This window comes from Corvus hawaiiensis, chromosome Z, assembly GCF_020740725.1.
Source record: "Corvus hawaiiensis isolate bCorHaw1 chromosome Z, bCorHaw1.pri.cur, whole genome shotgun sequence".
Taxonomy (NCBI): Eukaryota; Metazoa; Chordata; class Aves; order Passeriformes; family Corvidae; genus Corvus; species Corvus hawaiiensis.
In genome coordinates, this window is record NC_063255.1 from 51,461,521 (window position 1) to 51,480,404 (window position 18,884).

Here is an 18,884-nt window from a genome sequence, read left to right on the forward strand (position 1 = left end):
CTAAAAGAAAAGGATAAAAACCAAAGTTCTTGCAATCTAGGAAAAAGTAATATATTTCTTAGACTGGAGACAGACTTTAGAAGTTATTTTACTGAAACATTCAGTAAGGACTTTGTATGGGAAAAAATCAAAAGGGTAACAAAATGAAGCTTAATTATACAAAAGCAAACCTGTCCTCTCAGACTTGTTGAGTCTCCTGTTATCTGCATTAATTCTATTCTCTCTTAAGTTTATATTTCACTGAGCATGCTGATATATCTAACACATTCAGAGCCAGTTCATTGAGTCCTGCAATGTTTGAGCCAAATTTCTTCCTATATTCTATTAAGTCTTATAAGATACTGAGTACAGATAAAAATAGAAGATTAAATGCTGGAGAAACTTGTAGAAACAACAGTGAGCAGCATCATCCAATTAGCCTAAGAAAGCAGCATTCAAGGATGAAAGTCCTGGAAGAAGGAATGCACGCCCATTAAAACGTTAGTCAGAAAGACAGCAACAAAATTAAGAGCACAAACAACAGTGTTCTGTTAGAGAGCACGAGAGTGATAAAAGGATCAAAAATACCGTTTTAATTGACTAAAAGTTTCAAGAGCAGAACAGTCTCACAGAAACTGAAGATGGAAGATTTCCATACACTGACAAAAATGATCATGCCTTACAACCAACTCCTCTACTAATTTCTGATATATTAAATAAAAACTGTGGACTTGAAAACAAAAGCAGAATAACTGAAGGCTAGATATATAAATTGGAAGTCTGATGATCATGTTTTCAGGTGTTTTACATGAAATAATATTTTACCAAGGCTGGCATAGACTAATGTACCATTACACACATTTAAAATAAATAAAACTAAAAATATGGAGATTTTCAAAGACATTTTTCCCCACAAAGGATTAAGTGATGCTTCAAAAAAGAGTCTTAGCCAGAAGACTGTGACCACCATTACCAGCCAATATTCAGTTACCACATTGCAACCAGCAGAACACTAGGCACCACCTCATAATTGAAAATGCTGTCTATAATTCTGCAGACCAAACAGAACCATATATTTATTTATGATCACTTACTACTGGTAAGTTTTTGAGCTCCTTCCTGTCCAGTTCCCCCTTCAGCTTCAAGACATTCAAGCAGTGTAATTCCTCTTGTCAAAAGAGCAGCATTTATTACTGACATACTGAACGGCAGGTTCCAAAGCAATCTAACTGAAAACTCATTCCAAAAGAGGAGTTTGAGTACTAATTTTTGATCAAATGTTAAAGTAATTATTTTGATACTGTGAAGGCATGAACTTTAGACCTGTTCATCACAGAACGTTTTTTTCTTCAGTTAAAAACGATCTCACCTGGTGACTCACTGGTGAAGTCCACAGTTCTCCAGAAAAAGCTTTTTCAAAAGTAGCCTATGCACAATTTTTCCCAAAGCCATTTTGTAGAATTTAGAGTTCTGTACAGAGGCAGTTTTAAGGAAAACAAATACAAACAAAAAGAAGTGCTTCCATGTAAAGATACAACATAGAAACATAGACATAGCTTTATTAAAAATGTATTTAAGATTTAAGTGTCAAAGGCTGTATGAAGCCCACCTGCTTTGTATGCCCCCCTAGGCCTCATGAGCACTTCAAAGACTTACTACTCATATCTACTTCTTCTGCTCCTATTTCTAGTTTTACAGGAAAGCCTGAAATCACCTCATGCCACCACCACAATCATAGGATTGAACGCAAAGAATGCCTTGGATTGGAAGGGACCTTAAAAGTTCCAACTCCTTTGCAATCGGCAGCAACATCTTTCACTAGACCAGGTTGCTCAGAGCCCCATCCAACCCAGCCTTGAACACTTCCAGGGATGAGGCATCCACAGCTTCTCTGGACAACTATTCCAGTGCCTCATTACCTCACAGTAAAGAATTTCTTTCTAATATCTAATCTAAATCTATTCTCAGTCTGAAGCCATTCCCCCTTGTCCTGTCACTACACGTTCTTGGTCTCTCTCCATCTTTCTTGTAGAGTCCCTCCAGTTTTTGGAAGACCACAATGAGGTAGTCCTTAAGCCCTCTCTTTTCCAGACTGAACTTCTTCTCTCAGTCTTTTCTCATGGACAGGTGCTCCATCCCTCCAATTATATTCATGGTCCTCCTCTGGACTTGCTCCAAAGGGTCCATGTCATTCCTGTGCTGGGGACCCCAGACCTGAATGCAGTGTTCCAGGTGGGTTCTCACCAGAATGGAGCAGAGCAGAGGGGCAGAATCCCCTCCTTCCCCTTCTGCCCACGCTGCTTTGGATGCAGCCCAGGACACGTTTGGCCCTCTGGGCTGTGAGTGCACATGGCTGGGTCATGTCCAGCCTCGCACCCACCAGCATCCCCAAGTCCTTCACCTCGCTGCTTTTGATCTGTTCATCCCCCAGCCTGTGTTGATACTGGGAGCTGCCCTGACCCAGGTGTAGCACCTTGCACCTGGACTTGTTAAACTTCATATAAAGCTCTATACTTCCATCATAGTGAGCAGGGACCAACACATGCAGTAACACATACTATTAGTAGAAATTACAAAATTCATAAAATAACCATTTTAATGAGATCAATAACTCCATCAGTTTTAAGTCCTCAGTACACCTCGCATTTTGCACTAAAAGAACTCTGTTAGTAACTATCAAATATTATACATTGGAGACTTGAGGAACTGGCATATTCATCAGTGCACTAGGAGAAAAGATTTTAAATAGAATCACAGAATATACTGAACTGGAAGGGACCCACAAAGACCATTGGAGTCCAACGCCTGGCCCTACACAGGAAGCTCCAAGAATCACACTACATGCTCAAGAGCAGTGTCAAAACATTTCTTGAACTCTGTCAGGCTGGTACTGTGACCACTTCCCTGGGGAGCCTGTTCCAGTGCCCAACCACCCTCTGAGACAGCAATCTTTTCCTAATATCCAGCCTATACCTGCCCGTCAGGACATTCCATAGAGTCCTGTCACTGATCACCAGAAAGAAGGGGTCAGTCCTGCCCCTCCATTTTCCCTCATGAAGAAGATGTAGGTTGCCATGAGGTCTCCCCTCAGTCTCCTCTTAGCCAGGCTATCACTGCTGATGTGGCTTTGCTTCCAGACCTTTCACTGTCTCCTTTGGATGCTTTCTCATAGCTTTATGCCATTTTTATATTGTGCTGCTCAAAACCCAGAACCCAGGCTAGCTCCTGCTAACCTGGGATGTGATGGATAAGAAATATTAAAGAAGGATTCAAGCATCCTAGACTTGCTGTTTCCTGAAGGTGTCCCCTTTATGAATATGAAATAAGAACTATACCTCCTCCTCTCTTCTGCTATGTTTAAACATGGCTATTATTTTATATTCAATAATAGCTTCATATGCCATGTGTTTAAAAAAAACATCAAATTGTCAAACTGGGGATGATAAAAACTTGTGATAAAAACTTGGGGAGTATCTTCTCATCCTAGCAGTTCAACCAATTGTAAGTGCACTTGTAAAAAGGTAAGGGTAAGATGACTGCCCTTTCAAAATTTTGTTTTTAGAAGAAAAATGTAATAATTCCACCCTTATGTTCTAGTATTTCTCCACACTACTTGAAAAAAATTATATTTGGGGAGAAAAAAGAATCACTTCAGACATTGGTCTGTTCAGATAGATTAGATCATACTCGGTCACATTGGCTTCCCAGTGCCCAACAAGCTGCAGAACCACTGACTACCTCTGAAGCCTGTAGAGCTGATCTGTTCCCAAAGAGAGAAAAAAAGACATTTTCAAAGAGCTTCCAAATACAACTACAGCCAAGCAGAAGGATGATGACTTGGAGGTTACTTCTGATGTTTAGTTAATGTTGGCCTGCAGGAGAACCACAATTTCAAAGACAAAAGTCAAGGGATGCAGAGGGTAGGGAAGTTACGTATTGCAATGGAAGAAGTCTCTAAATAAGAAGGTGACTAAGTTTTCTGGCAAATAATACTGCAACTGGCACCCTTTTCTACTGTTGCCTACTGTTCCTATTATTCCTTACACTGACCAGACACTTTAGGAGGGAAGCTTGTGTATTCCCCTCCTCCTAAGGTGTCGGTCCTTTGGTTCTTTGTTGTCCCCCCTGCAACTCATCCATTAGACTCTATCTGTGCCGAGATATCAAATCCTTTTACACACTCACTGGAGCCCAGACTCCAGCTCTAAATGAGGTTCCTGAGCAGCAGTATCTTACCAAGACATTTCTCTAAACAAAGTGCATAAAATTAACTGCTGGACTAATTTTACACTTAGATTTTTTTATTCACTGCAGAGGTATTTTAGTGCAGTATAATAGAAGACTGTACTCAGGAGTAAGAAATATCTTCCATACCCTAACAGTGTCTCAGATACAACAAATATTAATTCTGCCGACCAGTCACTTTATCTAACTTTTACTGCGAGACTTGTCCACGATAGTTCACATGCCACTCATCTTAATTTTAACAGCAGCTAACAAGAGTGCATTTTTATAAGCTATGGTAACTAAGAAAAAAGGTAATTCCAGTCTTCTCTTAAGCAGAGGGCAAGAAGTGATTCCAGTACAAGAATTTCTTGTATGTATATATATAGAGAGACACACACATATGTATTATAACATACATATACACACACACACACACTTACCTATATTACCTGGCCCTTGGCAGGGAGGGGAAGGGAGGGAAAAGGGAGCACAAAATGCTGCCAGACAGTTGAATGAAGAAAGAATTCCTAAATATGTATTAATGTATTAAATATGTATTAATTTTAAAAAATAGTAATAATATTAAAACCCTAAGATGAGTTTTTGAAGCAAGCAGAGCCTCTAGGTCTGATGCTGGCAGGCCATAAAGCCTTTCACCTTAAGAATGCCCTAGAACATTTACAAGAAAGTTGTCTTTGCACAGTAAGACAAGCAGATAACGTGATATTATCATGTACTTGGAATGTTTATTAAACAATGCTTTGTTCTTCTGTTACAGAAATAAACAAGATAGAACTAGTTCAAGCTGCAGGACCATGGATCTCACTTGCTGACATAGCAAACAAGCCTGAAATTAGGGAGTAAAAGATGTTCCAGGCCTGTGAAAATAAATGTGATTTTGCATTGCAGAAGCGGGTTTTCACCAAAAAACATTTCAATCCATTCTTTCAATCCAATGTCGGCTCTTATTTCTAAATTAATATTTCTTTGAAGAAGAATAACAGATATTTTGACTATAGCAGTGCTTTAAAAGCATGGAGTTTTAACAGAAAATAATGAAGACAATTATATGAACTCTTCTGACTTCTTTCTAACATGAAAGCCTGATATACACAACTCACAATTCGAGACTGGTACTGGGAAATTACTATCAACAGAAGGAAAGCAAACGATCAGGGGTCTCGACCTCTTACGTAGCACAGCACCTCTAATACAATTATTTCCCTTACACTCAACCTTCTTGACATATTTCTTCTGTGTACTGACATACAAAGGTTTTGCTGTAGTTTCTGCTACAGCTACGTAAGGACTGACACATTACCTTGGACAACTTGTACAAACTTCATTTAACCTATGTCTCTTACATGAATGGCACAAGTACACCTAACATTAATTTGCAGCTATTATCCGTGGTTAAATGCAGCAGAATGTGTGTGCACACATGCATATTTATAAAGACTTTATATATATATATATATATATATATATATATATTTAAACACATGCAAGCACATATGGGATGAACATACACTAGAAAGGTAATGCAGAACCCAGTAAAAGTCAAGATAAAAACTAAAGACAAATCTATGAAGCAGATGATACTGAAATAATTGCTATACTTTTCTGCCCTGCGCACAGAATGGTCAAAATCAAAAGAGTCATCGTGAGCCACGTGGTATCTTGCCAAATTATTTTTTTCTATTTTAGTATGGTCTCCCTCCATCCCCACTTTTGCATCAGAACTTACACTAGTCTAAGTATTCCACTTAAATATCTTCTTTTAAATAATTTAATTCTTCTATTAGGATGCTAAATTGAATTTTAAGAAATAATCTTTCATCATGTTTGGAAAAGAAACCCCAACTTTCAAATTTATCAAAAGTACTTGAAATATTATACTACAACTGTATTACAGTATATATAAGTACCAAATTGATTGGCCATGCACTTAGAATCATATTTCACTGAAACTGCACTTTTCACTGATGTGTAAAGAAATGTTACCAATTTTTTAAGATTAATTCAGTTAAGAAACAATTGATTTCTTATGTCCAGAGTAGCTTAACTGAAATACCATTAAAAAAAAAAAAAAAAAAAAAAAAAAAAAAGGAAGTCTTAAAAAGGTTCCCTTACTAAATTCCTTCCCCTCATTTAATCCCAACCAAGAAGCAGGTGAGGTGTAACCAGTGTAATTTCTTGACTGACTCTTATGAACACTCAGTTAATTTTCTGGACTACAGATAACCAGGGAGCTCTAAGTACAAATATTAACTATTTTCTAGACAGATAAGTAAGAATACCATTGAGTCACAGAAATTACTTTTATTTATCAAAAAACTTTGCAGAATGGGAAGCCTTTTTCTATTGCAACCCAATATCTTTAGAAAATTCAGTGCGGTCTTGACCAAGCTATCAAACCCCAACCCAGCCCAAATTTTACAAGTGCCTTTTAACTTCATATTTCAAGTTCCCAGTTCTATTAATTATACAAAGCAGTCTCAAGTCCAGAATTAATCACACATAGAGACGAAATCTGTCACGGAAATATTTTTATTCCTTTGAAATAATCCATGTAATTAATCCTTCTCTAACATATTTTTACCTCTACAAACAATTGCTCTTTTGTGACTTTCATTATGAGTCTTGAGACTTGTACTTCTAAAGTTGCTATTGCTCACTGAGATTTCCTGCCCCCCTGCCATCTTCTGCTACTTTGGTGGGGAGAAGTAATAAAAAAACTTTACCAAATCAGAACCGAATATGCAAACAAATTGTATCAGTGCTGGTTACCCACTTAATAACTTAAATACAACTTCAGTAATAACTAGTTCAGAGGACTCCTGTGTGATGAACTCCATGAGCTTTTTAAACTTTTACTCAAATATTTCAGATCTGAAATAAATAAAAGAAAGCAAAAGATGTCTTCCACTGTGGACAAGTACATGGAAAATAAAACAGTTCAGTATCAGGAGAGGGACATAAAGAATAACAGGTAAATTCTGAGAGCCAGGTTCTCATTGATTCAGTGTGCCATACGCTACTACCACCTGCCCTCAGCAGAGAAACAACAGGTACGCATCTTATGGTATCTTGATGCTTATGAGCCTTTTTATACCTATAAATAAGAGATGGACTAAAAACTTTTTAGCAGTGTTCTCTCCAAGGATGCTCGTGCTCCACTTTACACTTCACATTCTAAAACAAAGTCAGAACAACAAACCTGCTCCCATTAGAACAAATCTCTGAAATACCTCCTTAAAACATAACTGCACATATTCAAAAAGGTGGATACAATTTGGTGCATACAAGCAGTCTTACACTAATTTTGCTTCAAATTTTTCAGAGTTTAAGAGAAGAATCTTGATATTTTTAACTCAAAACTGTAGTATTTTAAAACGCTGCACTTTAAATATTCAGTGCTGCCTATCAGAAAATATCCTGAAGCATACTGTAGCTAAAAAAAAAAATTATAGACCAAGTCCTGCTGTTGGACAAAGACAACTTGCCCCTCTTGTATAGTCCATAACCCTGAAATATCAACTCCTATGAGTTCTCAGCCACAAAAACTGGAAGCATAGAAGTTTGACATTTTTGGGGTTTTTTTCCATTTCTAAAATACAATTCAATAGTATTTACACTTATTAATGCTTATATCGTAATTTCAGACAGGGAAAAACTATGGTCAATTTTTTTTTCTTGGGTTTTCTGAAGGTTAAGTCCATCGTCGCTTTCCAAAAAAAGCAGAAATTAGCTTCAGTACCTTTCACTTCTTAATCCTTCTGAACAATCTCACTAACTTCACACAGCCTTATAGAATCAGTAAAGACAACAAAAACAGCCCTGAAGCAGTCAAGGATATTTCTGTTAGCCTTTTTAAACCTGAGGAAAAGAAATCCATTAATAACCTTCCAGGGAAATGGATAATGAAAGGAAGATGAATGCAACTACAGGAAACATTGTTATTACATTTATATCACAGAAACATTGTTACACTATACTTATATGAAAATAGCTCCTCCAAAAGAGAGACCACAGTAATGAAAATCCTAAACTACACTTCCCAATCATTCCTTTCTCCTCAAGAAGAGAGTCCTACTCTTCTTATCCACTGGAGACCTCTAAAACTTTACGTAAGTTCAGCTGTAACAAGTAGAAAGCGATTCTAGTGACATGAATGACTTGAAATAATTCCCTCAAAAAAGAATGTCATCAAAATGGCAAACTTATGAGAACATATTTTTAAAGCTTACTAGCATTCCACTGTAAAGCAAACCTCCTTGTCTCTTACCAAACAGCTTCCCACCACAGGTGAGTCTTTGACATTTCTGGATATGTAAAATTAGAGGGTTTGGCACAGTTTGGTATCTGAATTCCCAACTGCTGTAGTTTAAGAAATCTTCCAATATGAACTTATTTATAGGAAGCAAGGACATCTCCGGACAACGCTGCAGACAGACTCTGCAGAGCCAGCCTAACCCTGGGGGAAGCAGCTCTTTGCTCCACTGCCCCAGAGCCAAGCTGCAAGTAGCCAGATGAACTTAACTGCGTACACCAGACGGGACAGCAAACAACAAGTTCTCATTCCTGCATTTCCATCTACCATTTCCCTATCAAACTGGAAAGCACACCATGCTGAAGCTGGGGGCAGCCATAAAAGGTAAGGTTAAAAATACCCCAGCGTGCTGCCCTGAGAAACTTTGCTGCGTCTGATTTCATTCCTCTTCAGCCTCACGCAGAGGGAGGGTAGGAAGAAGAGCACAACAGAAGTCTGTTTACAAAACAAAAGCAAAAGGAAGGGAAACGCACGCTAATAAAGACTTTGGCCTTTACAACTCACTCAGGTGTTTTCTCTCCACTCTAAGAAAAAACATCGACAGGGAGTTCAAACACGCTTTGAAAACCTCAACAACACTAGGGCTGGGTATTCCAAGGTCTTCCTCAGCAATGCCCAGGAGAAGATTTCAGCCACCTTCCCGACTGCAGGGCAGGGCTGAAACTCCCTTCCCGAGCGAGCCGCACGTCCCGGCTGCCGTTTATGTAATCTTTTATCACCGCCACCATGCCCCGCGTTCCCGGACCCGGCACGTGCCCGCCGCCCCGCCGACCCCGCGCCCTGCCCGGGCCGCCTCCGGCACCGGGGCCGCCGCTCCAGACAAGTTCCGCGCGTCCCCGCCCCCGCCGGGCCGGGACCCCCGGGGCCCTCGAGCGGTGCCGCCGCCGCCGCGGGATGGCGCTACCGGGGCGAGCCCCGCGCCCGGGGCCGCCCGCGGCCGCCGCGCCTGACGCAGCCGCTTTCGGCGCCGGGCCCTGAGGAGGCGCCGCGGCCGGGGACGCTCACCGTGAAGGGCTGGTCGTGCAGGCTGCCCACGGAGAAGCAGCTGTCCCCGGGGTTCACAGCGCCCGTCAGCACCTGGTGCAGGTTCATGGCGGAAGGCGCGGCCGCTCGGCCACCGCCGCTCGTCCCCCCGCGCCCGGCGGCGGCGGAGGCGGCGCTTCCCGGGGGCGGGGCGGGCGCCGCGCATGCCCGGCCTGGCCGCCGTCCCTGGGGTGGCTGAGAGCTTCGTCTGCGCCTTGGCGAACTCGACTTTCCTGTTAAAATAACCTGACTTTCCTGTCAAAACAGCCCTGGAAAACGCTGCCGCCGTGCCGGAGCCAGGCGGTGGGTGACGGAGCGGACTCGAAACCTGCCGAGCCGCTGCGCCTCCCGCCTGCTGGGGCCGACAGCGGTGACCCCAAGCGCATCCCCTCCCAGCCTTTTCACAAGGGCAGGGGCTCAGCCGCAGCCCTCCCATCAGGCAATGACAAGAGAAAGCACGTGGTCAAGGGAGACGTGGGTCCCTGAGGCTTGGGAAACAAAACGTTTTTACTTGGACATCAGATTGCCTGTAGGCAGCAGGGCTTTTCACCGTCCTCATAAAATGAGAGGAAATGGAGCCGTGAAGGATAGGCACTGCAGCTCGTGAGCGGGGTTAGTGCGGGCCGGTCTGGCCCGACGAGACCAGGCAAGGTCAAGCCAGGCCCGAGCTCAGCAGGCAGTGTACGCTCCGGCTCTGCGGACCCGTCCTACCGGCGCACCTCACCGTTTCAGCAGCTCTTCACCACCAAATGTACGGAAAGTTGAGGTGTCTCCCAGTCGTGAGGCAGCGTGGCCATTCTCTCTGCTACACTGAAAGCACTTTTTAATATTTCTTTCCACTGTAGCTAGTTTTTTGTCTTCTATAATTTTCTCATAGGAATTTCAGCACTACAAGTATTTTCTCTTGTAAATTACTGGTCCTGCATCAATTTTCATTCTTAGATTATCTCTGTATCAAATATTAGAGCCCCTTTCTGCCCACCAGCTCTTCCAAGAAAAAATGCAAAATTAAAATAATTTGACACTGTTAGGCATAACTTTGTGTACCACATCCCCGGACACTTATAAAGTCATACTATGTATCTGTAGATGGCAATGTACGTTTCCAGTCTTTGCATAAGCAAGGTCAATCTCATACCCTTTGGGCATGATGTCTTACACATCATTTTAGTAAATATAAGTCTTGCATCCTTTGAAAAGCAGATTGACAAGCATGTCACCATAACAGTATTTGCTGCTGGTAATTCATGCATACTAAAGAAAGATTTCTCTTATTTTTAGAGTCTCCTGATATGAGAAAAAAATCCATCAGGTTTGGTAATCTGTGTATATAGATGTTCCTCCAAAGAAAATTGTAAACTCTTATAACCCTAATCACTTTTGTTTGGCAAAAGATCAAAAAGCTTATCAAATTATCCTATCAATATATAGTGATCTTAATCTGGCTAGGATTACTGATCACTGATAAATTATCTTAATTCTTCTGCCAGCTTGAGAATGTCAAAAATCAACCTTAGTGAATTTTTATGGTAACAAAAATTCTGTTCATTGGGTTCTAGGTAAGAAAGTGAATTATGACTGAAAACAGTAAGAGGCCCTCACTTGCAATTTTCAGCACAACCAACTACTTCTGGGCTCACACTGTGAACCACTCTGACTTTGCTTGCAGCCAGCTGGAACTTCTTCCCACAAGGACTGATCTGGAATAGACTGGACAGAAGAGGTCAGAGGTGCTACAGATCTATATTGGTTCTTCAAGTCTTATTCAATCCACAGGCGCTCATAGGATTTGCAGTATAACGAAAGAGAAGGCTAACAGTAGACAGCAATCCCAGACCCCTGTCTGAGGAAGGTGAAGAATTCAGGAAGGAGGGGAAACTCAGGACACCAACAAATATAATGAAAGGAAAATTTTACTCTGTAGTTGATAACTGCTGTTTAATCTATATCTATTTACAACACAGTATGACATTTATAACTAGAATAACCCTAACCTGCTGATATGCTAAGAAAATACAGAACTTCTCTTTTCCTTTCTGAGTGGGTTTGACCTTTGTCACTACTCAGATTAGTATGTTTGGCTTACTTTATAAAAGAAAGGACATTAACTTGTGTTCTCTCCTCTGTGGAGAGAGTGAGAGCCTATGTAATGACCTGTCAGGCATATAAATCCATATCAAGGCTCCCAGGAATGGGGCACTACCTTCCCCCTCCCATATTTGCTGTCAGCAGTGCACAGTAGCACAGGAGCTTTCACACCTCACCTCAGTGCTGATCCCTGACACTGCTGCTGTGCTTCTTCCACTTCTCAGCCTGGGAAATGGCAAGGACAGACACTAGCATGTGTTCTGCAGTTTGATTGATTCCCCTTCTCACTTCTGCAACATGTGTGAATTCAGCTGCAGACAAATTATGTACTGTATATTTTATTATAATGTCAAAGCGAATGCACTGTAGCACACTGGCATTTAAAAAGAAAAACTTTAAATTATTCAATACAGTTAAAAGTGTATTTATACATTGTCTTGTTGACAAAAACACAGAAGTTGGTTTAGCTCAGAATTTTAAAACTCGACAGTTTCTCAAAGGTAAAAAAAAAGCTCAGAAAACTAACAGCCACAACAACAGGTTTTTTCATGTGTTTTTGTTCATTTCGCATATTTCCTCACCTTCTCAAAAACCACTTTTTTTCTTTTAAGAAGACCTTTGGTTTGCCTTTCACTCAGAAGAACTAAAAAACCAGAATGGGCATAAAGTTTAAGCTACGGTATTATAAAGTACCATCATAAACTCCTTTTTGTTGTTTTTCCCTCTAACCTCAGTAAATCTTCTTTATTTGAGTGTTTCAGGAGCTGCATTTCTTCTCACAAGCTGATGACTCCTGTCATTCACAATTGCTAATGAATATGCTCACTCAGTCCCTGACTTCGTGTTTTTAGAGGGATGCTGTACAAAATAGTGTCAGTATCAGAGCACCAGGAAGGTCAGAAAGGAAAGACTCTAATTTCCCCAATATTTTAACATACAGTGTCTGTGGCTGTTCTGAAAGCCTGACAGAATTGCAGCATTTGTGCATGTACAAAAGGGTTTGGAACTGAACAATTTACCACTTTTTGATTATTGAGAAAAGTATTACTTTTTCAATAACAATGAGGCCCTTAAATGCTCCATAAAGTTATACCAAGTATATGCATACACACATTTCATTAGTAAATCCTGCATATATTTTCCTGACAGTATCCAAGTCCAAAGGAGCATTTTAAATCTTACTCCCACGAGTCTCTTCTAAATTCAAAATTGCACATCTGCACAGCAAATCCATATTAACAATATTATTCAGTGTAATGCAGTACAAAATTGATATATATATGTAAATTATTTCACTTGCAGAATTACAACATATTTTGTGTTCTTTCTGTACAGGAAACATCCGCGAGTCACTCATTAACAGCTGTGAGGCCGCTTATGTCAATGATATACAGGCAGCTTTGAAAGAAGTTGGCATTTTAAGTGGCATGCTTAGAGTTTGTCTACAGTACTAGAAAATGTTGTGTTCTTCCTGTATTTCTTAATAATTAGTTACAGGAAGGTAAGATACTTTTTTATGTCTATATTTTACCTATCATGTTAAAAAACCAATGCACTGCAGCTGGGAATAACTGTCCCGCCTCATACAGTGTTTGACCTTGTCTTTGTTGCCCTTGATCTTTCTTCAGGGTTTCTCTGGTTTGTGAATACACAAGGCAAAAGTTGGACGTTAGTGAGGTTAAGACTGAAAAGTCCTTACTGATCTCCTCAAGATCTGGTGTTGCCCCTTTGTGATCACACTAGGAACCCCTTGAAGAATTACTTGATTCTCCTCTTGAGCTTTTGTGACTAGTGTAAAGAGTCAAAACACACCACAGAATCTTGGGAAAATGTGAAATGCATAAATACATAAATATTGGCATTTATTAGTGAGGTTCTAAACAGGTGACCACTTTGTGAAACCTTTCTTTCCAAAAAGCTTGCTTTATTCATGTCTTCAGTACCCTGAGTTTCATATTTGTGCCCTGAAGGTTAGAGTGATATTTGGTTGGGTTTTTTTGGGGTTTTTTTTGGTACTGTTTTCATTTGGTCAAAGACAGTTTGTAACAGCTAATGTTGCTGTCACATCTCCTATACAGTGCAGTACATTGCCTTTCACTTCAGTGATCTGATATAACCTTTTACTTGATGAGGGAAATATATACTGACTGGTATCCCTTTTTACAAGGTATTGGTAAAGCTACTTTCATTTATTAAATTCAGGTTTTATTTGGCTTTTGGTGATACTTTTGTTCCAGCTGAGAGTATCATAAAGCTTAGTTGATTCTAAGGTAAAAGTCAACCATTACTAGATCCTTCAGGCTTGCAAATTAACAGTTTACAATTAACAGGCTTTTAAAATTTCCATTCGTATTCAGAGTTTTACATTCATTTCACATAACTGAGATTTAAGCTACTTTTGAAGAAAATCGTGAAAGGGCTGCTAGATAATACATTAACTGTCCACTCCTTCCCCATGTATTTATAAAATATTCTGTGATCCCTGACAGCTGAGGATGCTGAGCTGGACTTTATCCCTTGAGTGAGAGTGATGGGGGGCCCTGGCAGGTCTGCCCATCACTTTCCAGCAGGCTGCTGCCAGGACATGGATCTGCACCACAGCAGAGCTGGGAGAGCCAGGAGGGCTGCTCTGGCATGGAGCTGCAGTGAAAAGTATCTACTGGTGGATTCCGCAGTGCATGGTTGAGAGTGATCTTTTTTGACATGTTGAAGTCCTGTCCTACTGCAAATACTAAAGAGTGACGATTTCCAGATGTGTCAGTCAGTTTTCACATCAGTTTTCACATCATGTCATCAGTCTCATTTGCACAGGGTACTTTTTTGCCATGGTGCTATAGTCAGTATCCTGGAAATGACTGAGTCAGTCTTTCTCCACCCATACAGTTGGCCAATTATTTGTGTAGACCTGGGAAGTTCCATCTGGCCTTGGAGAAATTCTGCTGACAGCTCACCTGCTGGCACTGAACTCTGATTAGGCTGCTGATATATAGTCTGTTACTTGAGATTCACATGAACAGCTGTTGAAATAGTCATTATGCAGTATTATCTACGAGAATGTATTTGTCCTTTTTATGTCAATTCTGAATTATTCAGTAAGTCTATTTCTTTTTTATAAACTGTGAATTTCAGGTTGAGCATAATAACAAATACTATTTTTTTTAGTTTACTGTGAAATGTGAAGTGATATGTAAATAAATATGTAGACTCCATATTCACATAATGAATTGTCATACTGCCAGTCTATTCCAATAAAGAATATTCTTTTATAAGTTTTGAACTCTCTGGGGTATTTCAGATGGCATATGGTTTCCATATCAGGCTTAGAAGAATGACATCCCTTATATGTATCCCTAAGAAACTTACCTGAGGTATAATGCAATCACTTTTCTTTTCATGTTTGTATCAAGAGCTTGGATATGTGTGTTTCCAAATTCAGTATCAGCACATCTCCACAAATCTCTTGCATACAGACATTTGTATTTAGGCCTTTAAAAGAGCTTGACATGCTCAAGGACTAGCCTGGAAAAAAAAAAAAAAGAAGTGATTTTATGCTATTATTTCAACCTGTTAAGGTTGAAATGGTTAGGTTGTTAATGGTTAGGTTTTAACCTCTTAGGAGGATGACTGAGCTTTTGATGGAGGATTGGTTATTCCTTATACCTGTACACAGATGGCCATTCAAGTATTGAGAAAGAAAAAAACACAAAACACAAAAGCTCATTGTTCTTTCCAGTGGCAGTGGAACAAACAATTTTATCCTCAAATGCATACACCCCTTCTTATCTCACAGCCATTTTGTGAGGTAGACCTGTATTTTGTTCTTTTGCCAGCAGTTTTCATGGTATGCTGCTCACAAGTTGTTTCTTTTTCTGATTGCTACATTTCATTAACATAGTTCACATTCATATGTGCAAATACAGGGTGTCTGAACTGTCAGGCATACTTGCATTTGCAAGATTAATATTACCTTCTTAATACAGATTTTATTCCACAAGTAGGGAAGAGAAAGGAAGAGCAACCAAACGAAGGACGGTTTGTCTGTGTTAGTGCACATTCATTCCACCATTCAGTGGCATATTCATAATGCTCTAGAAACATATAATTTGACGAAGGTGCTGAGACAAATGAAATGTTTCAGCCTGGTGGTAAATTATCCACTGACTGTTATATGCTGAGTAGAAAATGGTGTTCCAGTTATTGATTTGAGTGGAACAAACCACACACTTAACAAGGCTGGGAAAAAGCTATTAAAATTGCTATCTTTCTCATCACTTGATCACCTATATGTCATCTATTTTTCATTATAAGGTAATAAAGTGTTTGTGTTTCTATAGGAGAGAATGGTCTTGAAACATCCTCCATTTCATAAACAAAAAACTGTAAGATTTTTTAAAATAGTTGTGGACAGGAAATAAAATTTACACATGCATATTTTAAAACATATTAAAGGGGGGTGTTTGTTCATTAGTACCAGCAAAACAGTACTTCATCTGTTTTGCAGATAAAGAGAATAATTTTTTACCAGATTAAGAAATAAAGCACATGCAATTTCTTTGTTTAAAGTTTGTTAAGAGTGTAAAATATCACCGTATTTTATGAACACTATGACTTTCCTGAAACAGCATGTGGGTTTGTGGTGTACATTGTTTAATCTGCCCAAGAGCAATATTGCTTTCTCATGACTCTCTTCCACCACATATTGTACAGTCCACCTCAATGGACTGATTTTATTTACTGCTGAGTCAATATTTACCACTTTGCTACTGCCTGCAGTAGTTTTAATCCCTGTCTGAGCAACTGAATGGTACCAGGAGCTTTTTAAAGCTTCAGGCCTTAATCCTGTCATATTCAACGAGTTTCTAGTGAAAGTTAAGGATGTTCAACACCCCAAAGTAGTAGAATGCCTTGGTTATTATTGTTTATTACTTGTATTGCAATAGCCCTAGAGGACTTGATTAAGCAATGGGGAAATACTCTGTGAGGCAGGGCATATATAAAACCTAGAAGGTGCTTTTTTTTCCACAGTTTTTTTCTAACACCATGGAACAAGTAGTAGGATTTCTTTTTCCCTGCATGTGTGAACAGAAGGGATCCAGTTGTACCAGAAACATACACCTCAGAAGGAACCAAACATAAGAGGAAATATGAAAGAAATAACATAACATCAGCCATCAAGAAGCTGGTGTCCTCTGCTTTGATATGCTAAATCACTTTGTAAATGCAGACTGCAGACAGGCCTGTTTCAGTCTTTCTTCTGCAAGTAGGTATATGGCTTTGTAAGCAGTTTATTCTGACAGGTTTTCAGCAGTGATTTAAAAACACAAAATCTGCTTAAACATACAGATATTAAAATGCCAACAGGACAAATGAAAAACAGCTGTACAAAGCTTTCTTCTGTAAATACATGTAGCTCACATGTAAAAAATTGTATCAGCTTGTTGTAGACTGTCAGCTGTATTGTAAAGACACTGTCCTTAGACCCATTGCTGAGGAAGAGAAATAAATTTCTCTTCTGCAATTCCAGTGTCCTATTTGGTATGTTAACTGCAGAATTTCCATTGCAAAGACCATTGTGACTCAGTAGCCCTGCTAAATAAGCAGAAGTGCTCTAATTAGTCTAATGTCTACAAGGAATTGTTGCTTGTGCTTAATATCAAGTATATTACCTCTATTTTTTCTGGGGGACTTCACAAAAAAAAAGGTAGCAAATACAGTCACATGGTAAAATATGTCTTCTGGTGTGCATTTGCAGCTTATTCTATCTTCTTTCTAAATAAAAATAGAAAGCCCAAGTCTTGCCCCAGGAAGAGAGAGAAATAAAACTGATAGCAATCATATATAATCTATAATTAGATCCTGTGTTTAAATATACTACTCCAGAGAGGAAAATAATTAAACAAGAGACCAAATAAATAACCAGCACCAGAAAGCCTAAAACTGGCAGTTCAGTCTGGTAAATTGTTTCCTGCACTTCAGGTCCACGTAAACATCACCAGTCCTGTGTACCTCATTGTGAGTCTGTGTGTGCAAATGTGTGCATCCATCCGTGTGTGTTTTTGTGTGGGAGAAAGAGACTACGAATCACCACCAATACATGCTATTTGGCATGTTATCAGCACATGTAGCAATCAGCAATAATTGCTTGAAATATGAAGAGATATGAATATTTAATTATGTCATTGGTAGATGATTCAAACAACAGCACATCAGCCTTTGCATTACAGATTTTCATTTTTCTAAGAAGTCACAGTGCTTTCATGTTACACAACAAGTACTGTCTAATATGAAGTAGATTTTTTTCCAAGATGCAGCACTACTACAGTTTTTGCATTAACACCAAGTGACTATTTGACAAATCAATATTGAACTATTTTAATGTGCTATATAATAAGCAACAGAAAATACAAAATAAAATATGAAAACCATTAAAATCAACAATTTGGGTTTTACCATAGATAAAATTTACTGTGACAAAGGTAGTTTTCCATTGAACTGTTCATGTACATGTAAATAAAAACTAGTATTCTCAGGAAAGCTCCAGTGAGTATTATGTCTTGGTTTCTGTATTGCTTGTGCAGTTTTAAAACTGTCATCTTCAATAACTTACAAAACTGTAAGGAAAAGCAGGGCTCAAACCGAAAGCATTAAAACCCCCAAGAACTCTTTAACAAAGGATATAAATATATCTTGGGGAAAAAAAAAACAACAAATGAATTGTTCATGTTTCATAGTCTGTGACTTCCATGTTAATTCTAAACTTGTTTTAGTTCTGACTTTTAATTTATAGGGCTCCAAATTCAATGCTATCACAGCATTCTTTTTTGTGAAGTTACATTTCACAAGGACCACAAAAGCATTTTAAATGTGGGAAGTGGTAATTGTTATAAGGCCACTTTGCGTAATATTGCATTAAATAAAATAATTGAATTGGAAGAAATTTAAAGTTTCATAAAAGAAGGAAAAATGAGTAGACTTGCTGCACAATTTTATATTGCCCACTGGTCTGACAACAGGAAGGAGAATGGAAATTAAAGCACAAAGCAAATCATTAACATATTGTCCAGCTGTTAGTTTTATCCCATTTGGAGAAATCTAATAAGAAAAATACCTAGAAATAGCTTCATTTGTTACTAAAACAAGTGATCTAATTTTGGCCAAGTGTGCATTTTATTCACTGATGACAAAAACTGGGAGATGAATCTGGAAATTTTCCAAACCATTTTATAGATACTAA

At 39.1% G+C, this 18,884-nt stretch overlaps 1 protein-coding gene across 6 annotated transcripts in view; it reads right to left on the bottom strand.

Moving 5' to 3' along the window:
- DMXL1 (Dmx like 1) overlaps nucleotides 1-9,691 on the bottom strand; it is a 77,839-nt gene extending 68,148 nt beyond the window's left edge. For all 6 annotated transcript variants that reach the window (XM_048290677.1, XM_048290674.1, XM_048290673.1 and 3 more), the window contains exon 1: nucleotides 9,545-9,691. In XM_048290677.1, coding sequence (XP_048146634.1) covers nucleotides 9,545-9,631 — 87 coding nt within the window. In that variant the 5' untranslated portion in view covers nucleotides 9,632-9,691. The remainder of the gene's footprint in view (nucleotides 1-9,544) is intronic.
- Between the last annotated feature and the right edge of the window lie 9,193 nt (nucleotides 9,692-18,884).